Source organism: Eptatretus burgeri, chromosome 12, assembly GCF_056783735.1.
Source record: "Eptatretus burgeri isolate ZD-2024b chromosome 12, Ebu_testis_v1, whole genome shotgun sequence".
NCBI lineage: Eukaryota > Metazoa > Chordata > Myxini > Myxiniformes > Myxinidae > Eptatretus > Eptatretus burgeri.
This window is the reverse complement of record NC_140972.1, coordinates 61,861,229-61,883,176: the sequence shown is the minus strand read 5'-3', so window position 1 is coordinate 61,883,176 and position 21,948 is coordinate 61,861,229. Positions and strand designations below refer to the sequence as shown.

The 21,948-nt window shown below is 41.4% G+C and overlaps 2 protein-coding genes across 18 annotated transcripts in view; both read left to right on the top strand.

Annotated features, from left to right (window-relative positions):
- NOP56 (NOP56 ribonucleoprotein) overlaps positions 1-13,965 on the top strand; it is a 37,584-nt gene extending 23,619 nt beyond the window's left edge. For both annotated transcript variants that reach the window (XM_085848222.1, XM_085848221.1), the window contains 8 exons: positions 2,352-2,550; positions 3,633-3,820; positions 3,976-4,127; positions 4,983-5,083; positions 6,444-6,592; positions 11,109-11,230; positions 11,604-11,750; positions 12,807-13,965. In XM_085848222.1, coding sequence (XP_085704348.1) covers positions 2,352-2,550; positions 3,633-3,820; positions 3,976-4,127; positions 4,983-5,083; positions 6,444-6,592; positions 11,109-11,230; positions 11,604-11,750; positions 12,807-13,004 — 1,256 coding nt within the window. In that variant the 3' untranslated portion in view covers positions 13,005-13,965. The remainder of the gene's footprint in view (positions 1-2,351; positions 2,551-3,632; positions 3,821-3,975; positions 4,128-4,982; positions 5,084-6,443; positions 6,593-11,108; positions 11,231-11,603; positions 11,751-12,806) is intronic.
- A 4,862-nt stretch (positions 13,966-18,827) lies between these two features.
- The window catches only part of LOC147015744 (uncharacterized), a 42,535-nt gene continuing 39,414 nt past the window's right edge, over positions 18,828-21,948 (top strand). For 3 of the 16 annotated variants that reach the window (XM_085848235.1, XM_085848237.1, XM_085848236.1), the window contains exons 1-2: positions 19,111-19,437; positions 20,537-20,625. Coding sequence is in view for 1 of the 16 variants with exons in the window: in XM_085848247.1 (XP_085704373.1) it covers positions 18,971-19,071; positions 20,537-20,625 (190 nt within the window). In the remaining 15 variants the exon portion in view is untranslated. Of the gene's footprint in view, positions 19,072-19,108; positions 19,438-20,536; positions 20,626-21,948 lie in introns of those variants that run through there. The other 13 variants (XM_085848241.1, XM_085848242.1, XM_085848239.1 and 10 more) reach the window with 10 other exon arrangements.

Below are 21,948 nucleotides of genomic sequence, written 5' to 3'. Positions count from 1 at the left end.
CACCTTCTCCAACCGCCAACCACCTTCTCCACCACGCCAACCACCACCCACCTTCTCCACCACACCAACCAACCAACCACCCTCTCCACAACCGCCTTCACCACAACGACATCTCCTCACCATCTCCTAAACTGCATCGCCCCCCAATACTCAACACGAACAACATCGCCTCACCTTCATCTCCGAAACGCCGCCATCTTTTCGCCGGCAACTGTGAGATCGCTGCAAATAAACGCGGTGTTTTCCTTGTTCCCAGCGACGGTGATTTCTGCCAAGTCCGCTCCCCCTTCAGCGTTGGTAATTTCTACCATGTCCGCTCGCTCCAAGCTTCGCCTCTGAGATTCGGATTAAAAGAGAGAAAGGGGCGGAGCGAGCGGGGGGGGGGGGGTCGAAATCTCGTCTCTTGGGCCCTATAAAAGGGCGTGCAGAGTGCCAGTTCAGTCAGTCTGGAGAGGTCGAGGAGCCGCGTGGAAGTCTGGAGCCCGAAGCCTGCAGTAGCTGGAGAAGCTGAGGAGAGCGGAGGAGGCGCGAAATGGGAGCGCGGCTAAGCCTGCTGTGCCGCGCGGAGCTGCACGTTCGTGTGCGAGCCGGAGAGAGCTCGCCAACCAGCTCCGAACGGTCTGAGGTGATCGGGCTTCGGAGCGGTCCGAGCATCGCTGAGAGACGAACGGGTTCTTAAAGAGAGCATCAACTCAAAAAGAGCGAAGACCCGTTCGTTCCTCTCAGGCGTTGCCGGCTGGGGCCCGAATCACCAGGCCGCGGCAGAGCCGCGGTTACGCTAGCTGCCGTGGGGAAGGAACGTCGTGGGTCGCCCCAGCGAGGAAGGTAACCAGCGCGGTCTACACGGCTCCGTGCAATAAAGACCCAAATAGGTCCAGTCTACCCCTCGTCTGTCCTGGGGTTTTTCCTTGCTTTTCTTTGAATGAAAGTTGTGGCGCCAAGTCCAATAAGTAGAACCTGTATAAGTAAATGTACATAATAGATAAACGGTGTTAGCTCTTTCCTTTGCATTGTGTTTGGCTGTATAGTTGCATGCGTGCTTCCCCCATTCATTGCATGACTGCTTACATGCTTATGTGTGCTTTGTAATAAATGTGCTTCTTTAAATGTGAACCTGATCATTACGTCTTTTCCTCCATTGAACTGCCGTATTGCATTTCGGAATAATAGCGGGCTTTTTAATAGCCGGTGAAGTGATCGGGTCCAACGGGACTGCGTGATAATACACCGCTCGGTTATCCCAAAATGAAGCGAGCTGCTTAAGCGGCTCGTTTCCAAGTGGTCCCGTTGAGGTACAATCTCTCAGTAATCTACCCGCACGAATAATTAAGTAAATCAATTATTTGGCGATCGGACCCTGTAGTTCGGGTAGAGTGCGGACAAGGTTGTGGTGTGCTTGGAGCACACCCGTGACTGGTTTTTGGCGTTGTTCCGGAAAGTCGCGACTGAATTGTCCGTTCGGTGGGCGAAGCGACCGCTATTGGTTAGACGCGGTCGTTCGCATGCCGGCTGGTGCGAATTCGTAACAATATTATAACCGCACGAGAAATTGATGAGTTAACATCACCGTCATACCGAAGGAAGAACAAAAAAAAAACAGGGAGTCTGGAACACTGACTCCAACCATTACATTGACGTGTTTCGACTTCTGAGTAACGTGTCAACGATCGCGTAACGTGCCTACAACACATTACTCGTAGGTTAGAAATAAGTTTCGGGTACGCTAAACATTACCTCGACGTGTTTCGACTTATGAGTAACTTGCAAGTAACGTGTGTCGACGTGTCAACGATCGCGTAACGTGCCTACAACTTATGGCCAGCATTATGCGGAACGTGTGCGTCATACGCTGGCATACGTCTAAAAATTTCAAGCATGGAAAATTTGTCTAACACCTCGGCGTACAAAGACGTATACCAGCATACTACGACGTATGCCAGCGTGCTCTTAACGTATACAAACTTACCCATAACGTATTTGACGTGTGCCAGCGTTTTAGCAAAATTTTGGATACGTCAGGCATACGCTGGCTAAATCGTCAAGGTGTGGCAGGGCCTTGAGCATTCCGATGTTCAATCCAAAACTGCACAATGCATTGTCATTTCCTATAAACACTTTGTAGCCCCATTTCTCCAGCGGGTTGTTGTTTTGGGGCAGGAACCCCCCTCCTACCCTAACCAGGATTTACTGTTTGCGATTGGATATCTATGCAATTTGAATTTATTCTCCTGAAATATATATATTTTTTAAAATCTGGATTTGATTTGCTGTTTATCTTTCATATTGGCTTTTATGTTTTATAAACCTAAAATACCACTCGTTCCGGTCATGACTGTGATGTTTGCACGCAGGTGTCCGACTACATTTCCACTTGCTGATCAAGGGTCTTACACGTCAATCTGCCGGACAGGCGCAGCTGGGTCTTGGCCACAGCTACTCTCGTGCAAAGGTCAAATTCAACGTCAACCGAGCTGATAACATGATAATCCACTCCATCAGTCTTCTTGATCAGCTGGACAAGAACATCAATACATTCTCCATGCGTGTGCGGTCAGCTTGGGCTCAAAAGGGGAGCAACATGGGTGCAAGTGGTAAAGTTTGGGCTCTTAGGAGGGCCATGCTGGGTAGAAGCTGGGCCTGTTGTGAGAGGGGATGGTGTAGCTCATGCTGCTGGGGGGTAATGTCGTGTTGCAGCTGTGGTTGATTGTTGAGTGATTTCATGGGTGTAAGCAGCACAGCTTGAATATGTTGGGTTTCTTGTAAGATAAGAGCAGGCAATCATTGCAGTTCCCTCTTTGTATTCTCAGAGCTGTACTTCATGTGTCATTGCAATCTATAACCTTAATTCCTTACCCTTTTGCCCCCCAACATGCATTTACCTTTTGCCTATAATGCATATCCAAACTTCATGTTATTGCCCCCACTCAAGCCCCATTTTTCAGGTATTTTAGATGCAACCTGACTAGCAGGATTCATCAAGTAGTGTTAATGTAAAGGATATCTCCCACACCTCGCACCCTACTCGCCCATTCATTGATGCTCAATATCTGTTTCAGTTGTTGGTTCACTAACTACTCGGACTCTTATGTTGGAAGTCCAACATGATGGCACAGATGGGGGTAGAGCACTCAACTTGCAGCCTTTTTGCCTGTTTTTGCTTCTCCACCCAAGTATAAATTCTCAGGTTGGCATTAGGCAGGCAGGGCATTGCATCAATTGGTTTGCAGTTCAGGGATATTACTGGGATGGATGTCAATCTGGGGATGTTGTCTGCTTGCATCATCTGGTGGATCGTGAGGTTTTGCCAAGTGATGGACATTGGACAGCTATGATTGCAAAGCCAAGTAATGTTAAAGCTTATTTTCCAATGAATGCTTATGTGGCCCTCTCTGTGCTTACCACAAATTGCAGTCTATCCATGCAGTTTGTACAGAAAAGGGAGGAATATCGATTTCTGTGAAGTCTCCATCCAACTTGATTGTGTGTCATAGTTGGTGGAATAATTTGGACTCCTTCGCACAAATGATTGTTCTGTTTTGTTGGCGTTTTAAGGAAAATTATCTTTTGTGCAGAGTTCAGTTAATCTCAGAATAATCAAAATAATCCATTTAACCTTTTTTTTTTTTTTACAGCGAGTGGTATGGCTACCACTTTCCTGAGCTTGTGAAAGTGATATTGGACAACCACATGTACTGTCAACTTGCCAAGACGATCGGCAACCGCAAGACATTGTCGGAGGAGAGGCTGGAAGAGCTGGAGGAAATTACAATGGATGGTAGCAAAGCGCAAACTATCTTGGACGTGTCTCGTTCCTCTATGGGCAAGTTATTGATGCTCACTTGAGTTTGCTTGGTCTGTGTGTTGTAAATGTTTCAAGCTTTTTCAGGTTGTTGTGGTTTGTGTTAGTAGTGAGGCATCCTTGGCTAAGCTCTCAATGACGAGCACTTAATGATACCTTTTGTAATCATTTTTCAGGCATGGACATTGCACCACTTGATTTGATTAATATAGAAAGCTTTGCCACACGTGTCATTTCGCTCTACAAGTACCGCAAGGACCTGCAAGAATACCTGCGTTCCAAGATGAACCAAGTTGCTCCAAACCTTGCTACCCTCATTGGCGAAGTGGTGAGTTGTGTAGCTTTGTATCTTCCACCCTCTTTCAAGAGTGCTGCCAATTGTCACCTCGTGTTGTCTCCCGTGCCCCCTCGCTCACTTCCATTTTCCACTTTCACACTTCCTGAGTCTTTCCTTTCTGCCACTCCCCCACTTGTGTGTGACGTCTTTGTTACTTGCTCCTGTTCTTCAGCTTGGGCTCTGGAAACCAAATTATTACTTGAATTTATAATAATGTAAAAATGCAAGGTTAACCTGGTTTCGTATTTTGAGAAATAATTTAATAAATATATATGCTGAGAAAGCCAGTAAAGAGCAGAATACACACATTTCTTTGAGTCGTAAACAACCTTGTAAAACTTTATCTATCCGGTGACCATCTTCGTCAGCAGGGCAAAACATGACTCTCCTATCTCCCTCCCCAAAAATCCTTCCTGGGGCTGTAAACAAACAAAAACCCCTCTACGTAGCAAATTTGAAGTGCACAAAGTTCCATCTGATACCTTGGTAAAAACTGTATACATGCACTCTATATTCTATGTAATCTTAAGTCTTCAGCTTGTAACGATGTAGTAAGTTGAAGCCTTCCTTCTGTGCACAGGAGTGTGTTGTATTTTACTGAATAAACAGCTTGTATTGAATTATAGTTTCCTGTGGCTGAAATTGCTCCCACAGCTCCATGAGCCTGGCAGATCTAGTACAATGATTGTTTTTTTTTAAATTTTCTGACTCTTACTTGGAGTTTTGATCGGAGGTTCTGAGCACTTGAGATATCAATTCGGAACCTTAAAAAAAGCACAATCCACATGTACTATGGAGGTGTGTGGTATGTGACTGCAGCACTCTTTAGACATTTTGTCGTTGCAGGTTGGTGCGCGTCTCATCTCGCAAGCTGGAAACCTCACCAATCTTGCAAAGTACCCTGCCAGCACGGTGCAGATTTTGGGTGCTGAGAAGGCACTTTTCAGGTACTTGTACAATGCGAGGTTATGGTTGTAAAGAGTAAAAATAATGGCAGCCTTTGCTGTTGGTTCATTATCTTCATCGGACTCTCCACTGGAATTAACAAACTCAACCTCCATAATGTTTGTCTTGTCAACAATGCCTTCCTCCAATGCAATATCGGCACTGTACAGTAAACCCTTAAATATCGTGGTTTTGATCAATCGAAGGCAACCTCTTTATGTTTTGATTTTAATTATTGCAGGGTTTAATTTCGACCAATCCCAATCGCGGTTTTTAAGCTGAACTGTGATGATTATCTCCCACCATGTGCACCATTAATAATGGAATTCTACCAAAGTGTAAAACGATAGACAGACATGCTTTTTAATGTTATTTATTCACTGGTTTGTGGAGTTGCAGAATGATTTATTAAATAAACACATTGACAGATTTCAAAGGGAAACTATTTAAGAGATTAATAGGTGAGGAATGGTGGAGGCGTTTAATCTGCTTCATCGCAAAGCCGATTTATGTTTATTTTACATGCTTATTTAAATTGTGATGTTCAATTTTAGCCTTCCTCTATATTTTCTCAAAGCCCAGGGACCTCACCCCCTTTTTAGCCCCCATTTCGGACTTGTGGATTTTGTTTTGATTTTGGTGTGCGTGTGTCCGCAACCATATCTTGGACATGTATGGACCAATTTTATTCATACTTGGCACAGACATCACATACATTTACACACACGATCAAAAATGGGCGGCCAGTTTAGCTGTAAACCCCCCTCTCCATGTTGAATACGTCCTCAACCATTTCTCAGACGTGTATTTACCGATGTTGATCAAATTTGGCACACAGGATGGCCGACTGGTGACCATTTTGTTACTTAAATATCTCCCAACTATTTCTCAGACATGTATAGTAGGATTTTGTTCAAATGCGGCACAAACACAGCACATGATGGCATACACATGCACCTCGCTATTTTGCGATTATGATCAAAGATGGCCGACTGCTCGACTGGTGCCCATTTTAGATGTAAATGGATATGGGCTAGCCCTTTTACTCCGTTCAGCAAAATTACTAAAACAACAGGGGCTGTGACTTTTTTTTTTTCTTTTACTTTTTCTTTTTCTTCCTTGTTCCCAAAGGAAATTGGTTTTTACTTTCATAGTTCAGAACATTCTGACATTTTCCAGGAAAGTAAGGACCCACGATATTTAAGGGTTTACTGTATTGTGAAATAATTCAGTTAAAAATAAGAAATAGAGTTCTCGCCAATTTGTATGATCTTCAGGATACATCTTTGAATTGTCCACTCGCGAATAGATCAAAATATTATGAGTATCATTTTGTGAATTGTGTTGACTTAATTTTCATAGGGCATTGAAGACCCGAGGAAATACACCAAAATACGGTCTCATCTTTCACTCAACATTCATTGGCCGCGCGGCAGCGAAGAACAAGGGACGCATATCACGCTACCTCGCCAACAAATGTGCCATTGCATCCCGAATCGACTGTTTCTCAGGTCTGCTATGCCATTGTACATCTTGTGATGCTTCAGTTGATCCTGTCTTGTGATTTGGGATATTCAGCCCAGTGGGTGTTGTAATGGTTTTGGCAATTTGGTTTTTGGTGGGTTTTGCTGCACTTAAAAAAAAATAATAATCATTTTATTTATATGTACAGTCAACCCTTGCCGTCCACAATTTCGTGTATCTGCGCTTACCTTTTCGACACCCTTTCGCTCCGTCCATGCCGATACCTTCGCGTATCCACAGAAAAAATGATCTCCCACCTCAAACTCCTTAGGTTTCCACAAGTATTTATTTTTATTGTTGTTTTTTTTTTTTAACACTTTCAATGCTTGGATAACAATATTGTCCTTAATTTAACATTACCTGTGAAAACATAACTGCACTTTATCGCCGGAAAATATAAAAATTTGCTTTCTGCAACTCCCAGGAACATTCACCCACCATGGACAAAATATATCCCACCCACCCTGAACTCGTTTGTATTTCATAAGTATTTTAACACTTTCAATGTTCTGATAACTATTTTCCTTCATTTACCAATAACTGTTAAATTCGAATTGTACCTTATCGCCGGAAAATATAACAATTTCAAAAATTTACGTTCTGCTTCTTCCAGCATCTGCCGCACCACCACATCATTGTCTTCTGGCTGCTTGGTGAGGTGCGGTATTTCATTGTGATAAAACTTTGTATGCTGTTTATTTAATCATGGGTCCAAAACATCCATCAAGTGGTGCATCTGCTGAAGAGCAGGATAAAAAAAATTGAAGAAAGCTATGACATTAGTGCAAAAAGTTAAACTATTAGATTTACTTGAGTGGTGCACGTGTTACTTTGTTGGTGAAAGATTACAACATCATTGAGTCCAATATTCGTTACATTCATCAATGTAATGATAAAATTAGGGCAAGAACACACTTAATATATGTCCACAAAGGCAAGAGCACAGCATAATAGATGTGAGGGATTTGTGGGTCGCTCCTGGGAAATTAATCGGCTACCTCCATGCCATGGTTATGTTCAAGCAGAACTGACCAGGGCTACCCACCAACGGTACTACAAGCAGTAAAGCCTTCTTATTGGTGGTAAATCTTCCTTGTTTTATCTTATTTTACTCAATTGTTGTTTTCAATTAAATGTCTTTTTTATTATTATTTATTTATGATTTTTGGACTTATTTTGGGAAGCTGGAATAAATCTCATTGACTTGCATGTTATAAACTGTTCCTCGTTTGCGATTTCGCTGTTCATGGAAGTTTAGAGGAACGTAACCCAGCGGACTGCGAGGGTTTACTGTGTGTGCGTGTATAAATTTGGTACAATTTTGTGAATAGTCACTTGCAAATGTTTTTGCGTACATTTCACCTGGTGAATGCTGACAATATATATATATATATATATATATATATATATATATATATATATATATATATATATATATATATATATATATATATATAAATTTTTTTTTTTTTTTTTTTTTTTTTTTTTTTTTTTTGGCACGCAAATTTGGAAATATTCTTAAAGCACGAAGGTAGTTTGAAAATGTGTGACTTTTAATTATTCTAGAACTCTTCATTGCCCGAGTCACTGACAACCCCCTGATGACCTAAAGTGCGGCTCTTGACGTGTGGCCGATAGTACACAAATGTGAAAACACCCCATCATATTCCACCTTAAATGCTATCAAATTGACACAATGGTTTCAAATGAGTGTTCAAACGTGAAGCATAAAAGTAACATCACTACATCAGGATATGGTTGGAGTATACAAACAATGATTGCAGCGCAGTTAACCACAACAAAGAAGAATATGTGGGGGCGGGGCCAAATAGCAGCCATTATGGAGTCCTGCAGGTTGTGTGGTGGCTCTCACACTGATGCCTTGTCAGCAAAAGTGGCCCCCCCTCTTAAAAACAGAAACACCGTTCTCAAAAGTCAAAAGGTTTCAAGAACTTGGTTAATATTCACTAATTTCTCAACAACTGCTACGTGTTAGCATATACACTTGCTGCATCGATGTCAGTCACTGGTTTGATGGCTTCTGCGCATAAATCCTTTGGAGTGGGAACGCAGCCGTTTTGGGACACGTGCTTCGACATCTCGATGCTTCTTTAACTGCCATCTCGATGTTCTTCAAGTGTTCCAAATAAATGAAAATTGCACTGTGACAAATGTGAATTTTATGGCGAACAAGACAACTCGTGAACCCGTTGTTGTGACAGCGGTTGATTAAAAAAAAAAAAATTCAAGAAAAAAAACAAAGATAGCGAACAATACTGCTGAGGTTGTTTGCATTGATCAAATTATCCCGAAGAGTACTTGACTGAATCGTGAATTGATTTTTTTAATTTTCCGTTGTCCGATTTGAACGAAACTTGATATTGCGTGTCAATGTGAAGAAAAGAAAAATGGAGAAAAGAAAGTCGAATAAATTATTTTGCGTAATCTTCGAAACACAATTTTATTTATTAATGAACGTGGAAGTATGAGATCAAAATGGTGATGTTTATTTTATGCTTAAAAATAAATTGTTCTTTGTCTATGTGAAATGTTTGAGATTTTTAAATAAATCATTTCAAGAAAAAAAAAGCTCCAGTGAACTATACCGCTGAGGTTGTTTGCATTGATAAAATTCTCCTGAAGAGGACTTGACTGAATCGGGAATTGATTTCTTAAATAATTTTTTCTTTGCCTGATTTTAACAAAACTTGATACTGCACACCGCAGGAGAATGGTGAGTAAGGTGGCCCTAAAATTTTTGCGCTATCGTGTACTGTTTTTGCTGTATTTTGGAAACATACATACATACATACATACATACATACATACATACATACATACATACATACATGTATACAAGATGAGAGTTTTAGTAATAGATCGATAGATGATTTGGAAATTCCCAAACGATCTCTACTCAATTTGTCGTGGTCACATTTGCTGTTTGAAGGTGAATGTCATTGTGCAGTAAAGTCTAGCCCTGAGACTGCTTCCTGATTTGTCTGCTCATTGGTTTTCTGACTTCTGTAGGAAGTTGCTCTTGCTGTGCACCGATGGGTTTCCCCTGATTCATGGAATTCTGCTGTTAAGGTCCTGATGTACTCATCATAATCATCCTGGCTGATGGTGGAAACTTTTAAAAAATTTATTTATTCATTATTGTGGGGACAAGAATGTGACACCATGCTGATTAGCTTTGGCATGAAATGATGGGTCCAAGCCACATCCCAGATCATTCTTCAATAAATCATCTCGCTTCCTCCAGTCATGTTCCAGGGCCTCTGCTGTAATGGTCACGTGAGACAGTCAGTCCTTTCGGAGAGAGAGAGTGAGTGAGATTTGTCAAAGTTAAAAGACTTATTTGAAGTGTTTGACCAGTTTGTGTTTTTTTTGTCAAGATCTGAAGAAGCTGATGCTTGCCTGTCTGAAGGATGAAGGATGAAATATGTCATGGCAGAGGGTGGAATCATCTGTAAATAAAGGGGATGTTCCAGAGTCAGATCACAGGAATAGGACTGGGCCCAGAACACTGCTTTGGGGCACACCAGCCTTGACAGGGAGAGGAGATTAAAGGATTCGTTAAGTGCCGCGCGTTTGCTACGTTGGTCGCCAGCCAGTTGGTAAGATGTCAGTAAGCCACGTGTGGAGTTGGCCCGAGATGACATAGTTCACGAGTTGAAACTGCATTGCAAGCATGAGATATGTCCAGAGAGACTGCTCTGATCTCATCTGACATTAAGGGCCTCCATCCGTTGGGTGAGTAGAAGTACCATGCCCTAGGTAGACTGGATTGGTCTGAATTCAAATTGGTGATCTGAGATGAGGCTATTGGAGAGGGGGTTTCATATCAACTGCAATGATGGTTTCCATGACATTGCTAATTGGTTTGTAATGAAGGGGATCATTTTATGTACCTCCATTCCATGGCGCACACAATGATGTTGGCCATCAAGGTTTTATTCAGAACTAACGGACATGCCTGTCAAGCACAGGTGGTGGGATGGTATGGGTTTTTATAGGATGGGAGGGTTGTAATAAAATCCTGCAACAGTTGGGCTTGAGGATTCACAGACCATGATGTCATCCAGCTGGGTGAATGCTTTGAGAAACGTTTATCTTTGAGTCAAAGTGAATAAAAGGATAAGTTGCTTGTAAATTTCGATGTTTTGAACAGAATTGAAAGACTTGTGCTGAATAAATTTGGTTACCGCACAAAGTGGGGAGAGAGGATATGGGAAACATTTCAGACAAAGGCACAGATGCCATCCTTTTATTTCTTTAAATACTTTGACTATCGTTGTGACTCCCTGTATAACTTGTTCAGTGCTCGCAGTAAATATTAATTGCACAGTTTCGGCAGATAATTATTTTCACAATTTCTCCAATAAATGTCCACGTCAACTCGTAATGATTGCCTTCAGTTCAAGTTGTGGGGACATGAAGTGAATATTTTGTGAAATAAGTGCTGGTGCAATCTGATTCACATGTTTTTGTTTGTTCCAGATATGCTGACAAATGTGTTTGGGGAGAAGCTGCGTCTGCAGGTTGAGGAACGGCTCACCTTTTACGAGACGGGGCAAACTCCACGAAAGAACACTGATGTTATGAGGGAAGCCGTGGTTGAGGTTCGTTATACCAGGAAGTTTATCTCCTGTAATTTCTATTGAGGGTTTTAAAAAAGTTATTTATTATGTGCACACGCACACGCACACGCACACGCACACACACGCACACGCACTTGTGTAAAAAGACTTGAAACTGTGTGTAAGTCGTGAGTGGTTGCACACTCTCAGGCTGGGTTTTAATTTTTCTTTTTAATTCACCGATGATATCCAAGACGTATTTGGGTCATCGGAATAAACAGCTTTTATGAAAATAAAACATTAACAGTGGAGTACAGTATAGTTTTATTTTATTTTATGTTTTTTTGGGGGCTCTGGTCTATGCAAAGAAAGGTAAAACTTGAAGATGGTTTTGTGGTTATTTTTGTGCCCTCAGGCATCACTTGTGGTAACGGAGTTGAAACGCAAGCGAGCGAAGAAGTTGAAAAAGGAGTTGAAAAGGAAGCGAAGGGCTGAATCTGCTGCGGAGGCAGAAATGGTTCTGCAAATGCCAACGTTGGAAGAAGTCGAAGTGAACAATGAGGTGTGTGTGTGTGTGTGTGTGTGTGTGTCTGTCTGTCTGTCTGTCTGTCTCTGTCTGTGGGTGCAAAACCGAAAGGACACTTCCCTCGTCTCAAAGAACTCATCTCCACCTGAGCAAGGAACCATGACTCGTGGACCAAGCCGTCTCATTCTCGCTCCGCTTCCCCATCCATATGCTTGGTAGTGATGTTGCTCCGTGTGACCTCCAGGGTTCACCCCATCCCGCCCAGGGACACCCTCAACTTGCCCGAACATGATGACCAGTGGTTCGTCCGCCGAAGCTCGGTCCAATCCATACTCTGCATGAGGGAGTCGACAAAGTGCATCAAGCTACACAGTTTAACTGCATCTCAAACGCATGTCTATTAGTCTGATACGGGACTCTACAAACACGGTCATTGGCCTCATTAAGGCTGTTGTATTCAGCATTGTGTTCGATCCCACTCGTCCTCGGTGGGATGGAGTTGATTGAAACCCTCCAGGGTGCATGGCCAGACCACGTCCCAAATGCATGTCGATCAGCATGATACTGGGTGCCATATGTGTGGTCCTCAGGACCCATCGAAGCTGCCGTTTTTGGCTCCGTCTTCTTCCCCATCGAAGCTGTTGAATTTGGCGAGGTCTTCAATCCCACCGAAGCTAGGTCCCGTTCGTCCTGCGGGAGTAAGCCAGCAAAAGGGAGTTGCCAAAGCTCGGTCTCTAGTCCTTGTCCGGAGGGAGTCAACGGAGCCTACCAAGCTGTGAGCGTAGGCAGTGTCGCAAATGCATGTTGTATGGTGTGTCACTGGGCGCCGCATGTGTGGTTCTCTGTCCCACCGAAGCTACCGTCCTCATTGTGGTCTTCGGTCCCATCTGTCCCAGAGAGGAAGGCTGCAAAGCGTGCCACCTCCCCCCTTGCCATCATATTTTGTTTGTCTGTCTGTGTCTGATTTAATCAAAAGTTTCACTTTTTTTGCATTTTTCTTCTCCATTAACATTGGGATGAGGCTGCTTTGCTTTGGTTCAGCAGTTCAATTTGGTTCTTTAACCTTGCATTCTGCTTTCTGGGTGTGACCAGGTGCCAGAGGGCAGTCTGAAGAAAAAAATGAAACGGGAGTTTGTAGAAGATAATGGCTCCGGTGAGGTCTTTTCCTTGGGCAGCAGGAAAAGATCGAGCGTCTTGTCTGAGGCTGTCGATGACTCGTTTGAGACTGGTTTGCCTACTCCAGATAAGAAGAGGAAGAAGAAGAAAAGAAAGAGCTCTGTGTCTGAGTAGCTCCTGCAGCTTGTAAAGTTTGAAAAACTGTGCTGGAGGGGAGGGGGGGGTGCCATTGTAGCTGTGCTTTTGAAGAAACCATCACCATTATGATTTTCTTTGTAAATAACTGCTGTTGGATACATCGATAATGAAACTTTTTATTATTATTTTTTTTCGATAATAAATTGGTTTGCCAATGTACGTGTTTCGATTTTAATTTGCAAAAGGAAATTTGAATGTCGGGTTTACTTTTATTTTTTTCGTTCTTCATGTTCCATCAAAATGTACTGTGAAGGTGGCCATGACTAGTGTGTTGGGTATCTGATTGAATGTGAAAAGTTGTTTCACTGCTGATGGTCTGGATGATGTGACTGCTGCCAAAGCAATTGTTTGGTAATTTGCTGCTGTACACACAGTGGCCATAATTCTGTTTTTGAAGTTCGAATTTGCATTCTCTCAAACGGTGGTCGTTTTATTCATATCATAAGAAAGGGGAAACCTGCTTGGGCTATTGAAGATGTGCGTAATTGGCAGTTGTGAGAGGGGGGGGGGACACAGATATTAAAGAGTTGTGTATGATCTGGAGTATACATTTATTTTATTTTATTGTTAAATGCTTCATACAGTAAGCTTTAAAATAAAATTGGAAGGGTCTGTGATTACCATGAGGGTTGAAGAACTCTCAAAAGGCTCTGAACTGTGTGTGTGTGTGTGTGTGTGTGTGTGTGTGTGTGTGTGTGTGTGTGTGTGTGTGTGTGTGTGTGTGTGTGTGTGTGTGTGTGTGTGTGTGTGTGTGTGTGTGTGTGTGTGTGTGTGTGTGTGTGTGTGTGTGTATATATATATATGTATATATAATATACACACAGTCATGCGTCGCTTAACGACGGATCGCATATACGACGGATCTGCCAGCTCTGGAAAAAAAAAAAAAAGTAGCTGAAAAATTCCTATTGCTGAGTGATGTAGCTGACGTGTGCCAGTCGTATAAAAAATAGCACGTACAATTATGTACACTGTACAGTACATAATACCTCATAATGATAAACGACAGTGTGGCCCTGTTATAATGCAATCATTGAGGTCCATAAAATGTCATCACGAAAAAATCAAGGTCGTGCTAAATCGGGATTCAAGGAAATCGGCTTTCAAACTGAACAAATGTTTGCACGTTTACCTTCTAGTAAGTAAATTACCTTTGAATTGAAGAATTCCACGAATAAATTGTTGTTGTTAGTCGAAATTGAAACTCATTTATTTTTAGTGAAGCTTTTTATGTTGTTAAAACAATCGCACTGTTCTCATATATATATATATATATATATATATATATATATATATATATATATATATATATATATATATATATATATATATATATATATATATATATATATATATATATATATATATATAATCACAATTGACAGGTGCTCGTTTCTTCATTTTTAAATTATAACATCGATGCAATGATTACATATTTATAAAATCCAAACGCTATTTATTCACCTCTCTATAATCAATGCGAGAGGAGATTGTAAGCTGCTGCTAACAACACCGATGACCGTCATGAACAGCACAAAGGTAAAACTAACGTGTCTTCCGTCTCTCTTGGATGTGTGTTACAATTGCTGACAGTATTCAGCATAGTAACATGCTGTACAGGTTTGTATCCAAGGAGCAATAGGCTACACCATTATAGCTTAGGTGTCTAGGTTTGTGTTGGTACGATGTTCGAAAATGAAAAAAAAAAAAAAATGTTCGCACAACGACGACATCGCTTAACGACGCGTTTCTCAGAACGTAACCCCGTCGTTAAGTGGCGCATGACTGTGTGTGTATGTATGTATATATGTATGTATATACGTATGTATGTATATATATATATATATATGTATCCTATACCTTGTGCTAATGTCCATACATTCCTCAATAGTGACGAAAATAACTTTCATTTTGATATATAAAGCCTTTTTCACACTGACGGTTGTATTATGGAAATGGGGGAATGCCTCCATGTGCACAATTTTGTTCGTATTGGTGCTATATTGATCTCCAGTCTCTCAACCCCTACTTTTTGTTGCATTTCATTTTACTCAGATGGATTTTAACATGTGCACGCTTGCAGATATATTTTAGGAAGAGTATGACTGATTAAATGCTTGGTTCTGTGCCGTCACCACCACATTTGCAAAGATCATATTAATGGTTCAATCTTAAATATTTTTTATGCTCCTGGGTTTATCCTTTGCATGGGGATAGTTAATCCATTGAGGGACATGTTTGCTCATACTTGATGTACAGAGACATGACAGAAGTAAATAGACACCATGATTTAAATATTTATTTGTTGAACATTTGATCCATTTTAATGCATACACTCATATTTGGTGGACTTTCCATTTGCAGATTTAAATACTTTTCCTCTTTCAGGCATAGAACTAATGAGTTCTGAAATTTTCTCTTGTCGGATTTCTGCCCAGGCTTCATGGAAAAGGGTTAGCAATTCTGCCCTTGATGTTGGTTTCTTGGAATTTTTGCACACAGCTCGATCCAATATGGCCCAGAAGTGTTCCAATGGGGTTCATGTCAGGAGACTTACTTGGCCATGGAAGTCACTTGATCCCATTTCTCTCCTGCCATTCTTTGGTCTGTTTTTGCAGTGGCATGGAGTGTTGTTTGTGTTTCATCTTCCATGAACAGAGTGTTGTTTATGACCATCTGATCAGTGGAGAAGACAGGGAGACGTACATCCTCAAGGATAGAAATGTGTGTTGTAGAGTTGATGTTGCCAACACACTCGATAAGGTCTGACTGACCAGCGCTCCAGATTGCTCCTCAAACCATCACTGAAAAACCACCGTGTTTGACAATTGGCAGCAATCGGTTCAAAGAGAACTCTTGACTGGGAAGTCTCCAGACCCATATGCATCCACTGTCAGAAATTGAGCACATTGGTACTCATCTGAAAAAATTAGTTTGCCAAAACTCCAAGGGTTTGTTGGCCATCTCATCAGCCCATTTCTTTCTCCTTTGAATGTTAGCTGGTCTCAGGAGGTTTTCTCTGAGCTGTTCTCCTATCGTAACCCAGTTGATGAAGGTACCCGCATGGCAGTTCTTGAGCCAACTTGGACCTCATCTGCAACATCTGCTGCCTTGCTATGGGGAGTTTTTTTCAATGGACCGCTTGACAGCTCGAAGACACCTTTCTGAGGGCCCAGGTTGACCAGAACGGGAAGCTGTGGATTCCTTGCCTTCGCAGGTGAATTGCACAATCACTCAATTGACAGTAGAAAGTGGAATGGCAAAGTTTTGAGCGATTTGATGCTGGCTGACTCCACCTTCCAATTGGTCAACAATTTGTCGTCTTTTAAAATCAAAGTTTGTGTGCTCCCTGGATTCGAGGCATAGTTGATTGTTGTACAAGACCCAGGAACTTGTTTCTGCAAATAAATTGTTAAATATTAGTACAAATCACCGACTAAAACTGCGTTATACAGATGAAATGAAGAAATTTTAAGGTGTATATTTGCTTGTCATCTGTCTACCGGGTTCTATTCGATGAAAGGTGTGCATTTTTTTTTCTTGTAATTACTATCGTAACCTGCTTCTTTTCCTCTGCTTATGTTATGTCCTTTAACTTTTATACCAATTATTACTTCCATGTAATACTGTGTTTTTATAGTCTGATCAGATATATTGCAGCCTTTAATTCCCATTCCTTGGGGTTGTGCAACATTATTGTAATTTTCCGCACTCCCTATTCCTCCAATTTGGAGGGAATTTGTGGGTAACTTGCATTTACCAGCAACCAGTTGAATCCGTAGTTTGAAATTATAGCATGCTATGGTAGCAGGAAAAAATGGGGTTGGGGCAAGTTTGAAAATCATTGTCTTTGACTGTGATTGACACCATCTGTTCAATGAACAGGGTGGCCTGCAAGTCTGTCTTCGGCCTTTTGAAACAAGGTATGAAGGACAAGAAGAAAGGTGTGTTGCTGGTGACCAGTTTCTGAGAAAGTCGATATTAAAGAGCCAGTGGGTTTGCCATCGTGTGGACCAATATGAAAAATCTTCAGTTGAAACCCTGGTCTCCATAATTTGTGAATGAATTGAGTGATTCCGACATAGATGAGCACCGTATCATGTGATGTCTTACTTGACACTTCCTGACTCCCCCATCGAGGAAAAGTGTTTTTTTTTTTTTTTAATGAATGTGTTAAGGACTCCAGTTAACTTTGTGGAGGTTCATCAAGGAGAAACACGACAAATCTGCATAGGACGATTGACTAATTGTGCGCTGCCTGTCACAGGTGATTAAGAGGACTTGGTGACTAATTCAGTGGGGCAACGAGAATGAAGGAGCAGATACAATGACTGATTAATTAGTGCAAGTACCGAATATTAAAAGTTGAAGGACTAATGCTTCCGTGGGGAGGGAAAAAGGGACTCGGTCAACCCTGCAGAATGTTTATTGAACCCCACTTGTTCACTCTCGAAACAGGAATCGAGGGTGTCTCTATTCCGTCATTGTGTACGACAAGCATTTGCACTGCATGGGTAGGACCGATCTAAACGTCTCAGCGATTTGACATGTCTATCTGTCTGTCTGTCCACTAAATCATTGGAAGGGGGTGATGGACAAACCAGGCTGAACAGTTTGTGGTTTTTAGCTCGCCTGTTCGAAGAAGAGAGCTATAGCGATACCCCTGGCGTGAGCATCAGCGTGAGCGTGAAAATGTTAAAGTTTTTGGTGCAAGTTATTTAGAAGCTTGCCATTCATTTAATATTTGGCATGGAGGTTCCTTTGGGTATATTATTGATGTAGTGAAGTTGAAATTAAAATACAATTTCAAATGTTTTACATTTTTGACCTGTTTTGAACTTAACATTTTTGTCGCACATCAACGTTAAAGTTTTTGGTGCAAGTTATTTAGAAGCTTGCCATTCATTTAATATGTGTACTAGGATGCTGATATTTGGCATGGAGGTTCCTTTGAGGTATATTATCGATGTGGTGAAGTTGAAATTAATAATTTCAAATGTTTTAAATTTTGACCTGTTTTGAACTTTTTTTTGTAGCACATCACCGTTAAAGTTTTTTTTTCCTTTCTAATGTTTTTATATACCACTTTTTTACTGATTACAATATACATATATTGCTTTAAAATTATTTGGATCAGACTTCACTGCAATGCTTTATAAAAAATATTATTAGACTAGTCTTTTAAAAACCATAAATGTATAAACAGGCGAGCATTGGGTGGCTTTGACACCAACTCTCTGGTTATCCCACTGATAGACAAGATTTACATCCAGACCTGAATCAACACTTCATCAGCTTGTTATTGTTGCCGATCCAACTCATCCACCAAGTTTCGTCTGAATCCGTCCACAACTTTTTGAGATATTCTGCTCAGACATTAACAGGAGTGAAATCAACCTCCGTCCATCTTGTAGAATCAAAAATGGTTTGACCGATCTCCCAAATTTTGCGTTCGTGATTAGGGTACCCAGGGTCCCTTCGTACGTACATTAGATTTAAGTTGATTGGCGTGAACTTGCTGTTGTGCACGTCAATGAGAAAACTCGCACATGACCGAGTCTGCCACCACGTGCGTCCTGCGAAGCGGAGACACCATTAACGAAAGGATTGGATTTATTTCAATAAACAAGTTATATCAGACATTCTCAATTTAAACTTTGAAGCTTGCACTGAAAAAGAAAACTTTTAACTATTTGAGACAAGTTTGGAGACAAAGAAAGTTCCTGCTATAATCTGTGTACGTAATAATTAGACGTTCCCTTCAGCACCGAACAGTCAGGGTTCCCGCCCACACTTTAATCACCACCCCTTCTTAACAAGATGGCCTTTTGTCGAGCAACTCGTGTTCGTTTGCGACAAATAACGATGGGTTCCAATGAACTGTTTAAATATAATTTAATTTCCGTGCGTCACGGCATCGGAACAACCGGAGAGGACAAACGATGATGAGGTTTCTTCAAGTTACTCTGCAGTGTGCTCTCCTGCCTCTCATACTGTCAGCGGACACGTGGTGGAACTGTGCTGGCATGTTCGATGGTGAAAGGTAAATTGAGAAGGGATGTTTCGTACTTGAAGCGAGATGTGACGTGTAAACGGGCCGTTTTGTCAGGTACGCACGCGACTAAATTGATTTTTTTGATTTTTTTTTTTTAAATGCCCGATGATGTGTAAAGAAGGAACACATCTGCGTACGTACCAGATAGATGGTTATCAAAGGAGAGACGGGAAAGCCTTGTTCTCGTTTAAAAAAAAAAATGTTCGAACCAACCAATCACAGACATGATTACTGCAGCGCGCATCCCGTTTCTGACCAATTGGGGACTCGCATGGAATTGACGGCCATTTTGAGAAACGTGGTGACAAATCGTTGCTTGTCGTTTCTCACATCATTTGCTTCGTTGCTTTTATGGTATCGTTTGAATAATAATTCTGAATTCAAAATGTTGGTTTTCCCTTCAGATTGTGTGCGATGAATTCTGAGGTGAAATGTGTTTGGTTCGTTCCTCATTCCTTCCATGTAATAACATGTGCTACTTCATCAGGATGAAGATGACCGCATTGCGAGTCATTGAGACGAACTGCAACGAAATTAATGTTTGTTCTGAGTGAAGCGATGTGTTAACAAACGAAACGCTGTTTACGAGGGTTTCTGCTGCTGTTGGTGGTTATAGTTGGTTAAAGGTCGCGTAGGATAGTCAGCTCTGCAATGATGTTTTCTAATTGTATAATCACAATGTTTATTTTTTTTGAAAAAAAAAATCGTTCATAATGCAGCACTGTACTTGGATTAACAGGGGGAATCGGCCATGATGCTGCAATAAATAGCAGTCATTCATTGCTCATCACCACAAGAAGAGGGGTGGTGATTAGGATGATTGAATGTGGTGTGTATAACGCGTGGAAATTTAAAATCTCACCATTTTGTGTTCGTTATATCAATTGAACTGCACATAAGACTGGAATGATTAGGGCTATTCACATTGCACGCTCCATCGTGTCGCCACCGCACACGCCGCCATGTTGCTCTGCCCAGTTAATGATTCACCGCGGCCCTCCTTGTGTGTTATATTTGTGTGGAAAAAAGTGTTCTCATCGAATTTAAACTCGTAATTGATATTCAAGGTCTCCCTCGAATTCATCTCGCCAGTCGAAATATATTTTCGACGAGTGGACCTCCAAAGATGGCGCTTTGGTGGTGACAAATTGGCACTGCTCATAATCATTCCAATCTTGGAAACAGTTAAATGGTTGTACAGTACATACTGTATCCTCGAACCAGAATGACGTCACGTTCCCGGCAAGGAATTGTGGGATATAATTCTGAAACGTTTTTAATTTTTTTTTTCTTGAGTTCAAAATACAATGTCTGATGTTATATGAGTAAACTAGAACGGGCACTCATAGAGCGCATACCTTCGCCGCCACTACTTTTTTGTTCTTGGTATGAGTGGTGTTATGACACAAACCACATATCTATAATGTCATGACCCCCCCCCCCCGACTTTCAGGGGCTACGGACTAAACAACAATCAACTCACGTCGTTTTGGCGAGTCTTCACTCGCAAGCTCGGTGAATACAACGTTTCAACAAGAGAAGGTAATCTCGTTTGCTGGTTTCATGCAAATCGAATAAGAATTGACTGAGTTATGCTGAAAACCACATATTTTTCAAGGGCGTGACCCCCCCCCCCCCGACATTTTACCCTAACCGGTGACATGTTATGACGTCATTGTGTCACAAGATTGGGCATTAAATTTTGAACATTTTGGTGCTGGGTTCATGCAAAGCGGACAAGAATTGACCGCGTTATGACAAAAACCACATATTTTTCAAGGTCGTGACCCCCCTGACCTTTGACCCCTAACCGGTAACAAGAGTATGGGCGTCATTGTGTCATATTGCATATCACAAGATGAGGCGTTGAATTCTGAACATTTTGGCGTTAGTTGCATGCAAATTGAATAAAAATTGACCGTGTTATCGTAAAAAGACGATTTTGACCTTTTCTTGACCTTGACCTTTGACCCGAACGATCCCAAAATCTAATCGAATGCTTCCTGGCTAATAACCAATCATCCCACCAAATTTCATGCAATTCGGTTTAATACTTTTTGAGTTATACGAATCACAAGATTACAAATAAATAAATAAATACACGCCAACCAAAACATAACCTTTCGCAGAATGCGAAGGTAATAAGATGCAGTACAATCGGGTTGTGTGGAAGGAATATCAACCATTGTGTTGTCATTGTTACATTTTGTTTGTAAATCTTCAAATCGGCAACAAGAAACATGGACGTCATTTGGAAGAGGGGGATGTGGGAATGCATTGTTACACTGACGATGGATGGCTCTCTCTCCTCGAATTCCTCACCGAATCCTCGATGGTTGCGATTGTTCAGGACCAGGTAGAAGGTTTAATAGGATGTTAAAGTCTGGTGAAAGTTTGTGTGGTAGATATATTTAAATGGATGAATGTGAAATGCTGTGTTTTAAACATTGATGATGTATTGACTTGTGTTACTTCATCTCATGGAGTGCCGTGATTAGTTTATCTGTCAATCCTCTGATGTTTCCATGAAGCACAATCTCTCAATATCCTCAGCATTCCTGATTGGAGGCGTTTCGCAATATCTGATTGTGATTGCTCTTTTCATTCTTTGTTTTATATGATTATGGATTCATATATAAAAGGTCTGTCGAAAAAGTAACAGGACTGAGCCTGCTGTGTGCTCCACTTACACAACTTGAAGGAACGGGTTGCGTCACAGTCTTTCGCAACATTCGAGCAATATATAGAATTGGTGATGGTTGACTGCGCTCATTGTGTGATTTTTTTTTACAGGTCGTGCTTTACACGTTGTCTGGTCTGAGTCGTCGCGCTATGAGTCGTGAGCAGAGAACCAATCTGAAGTTT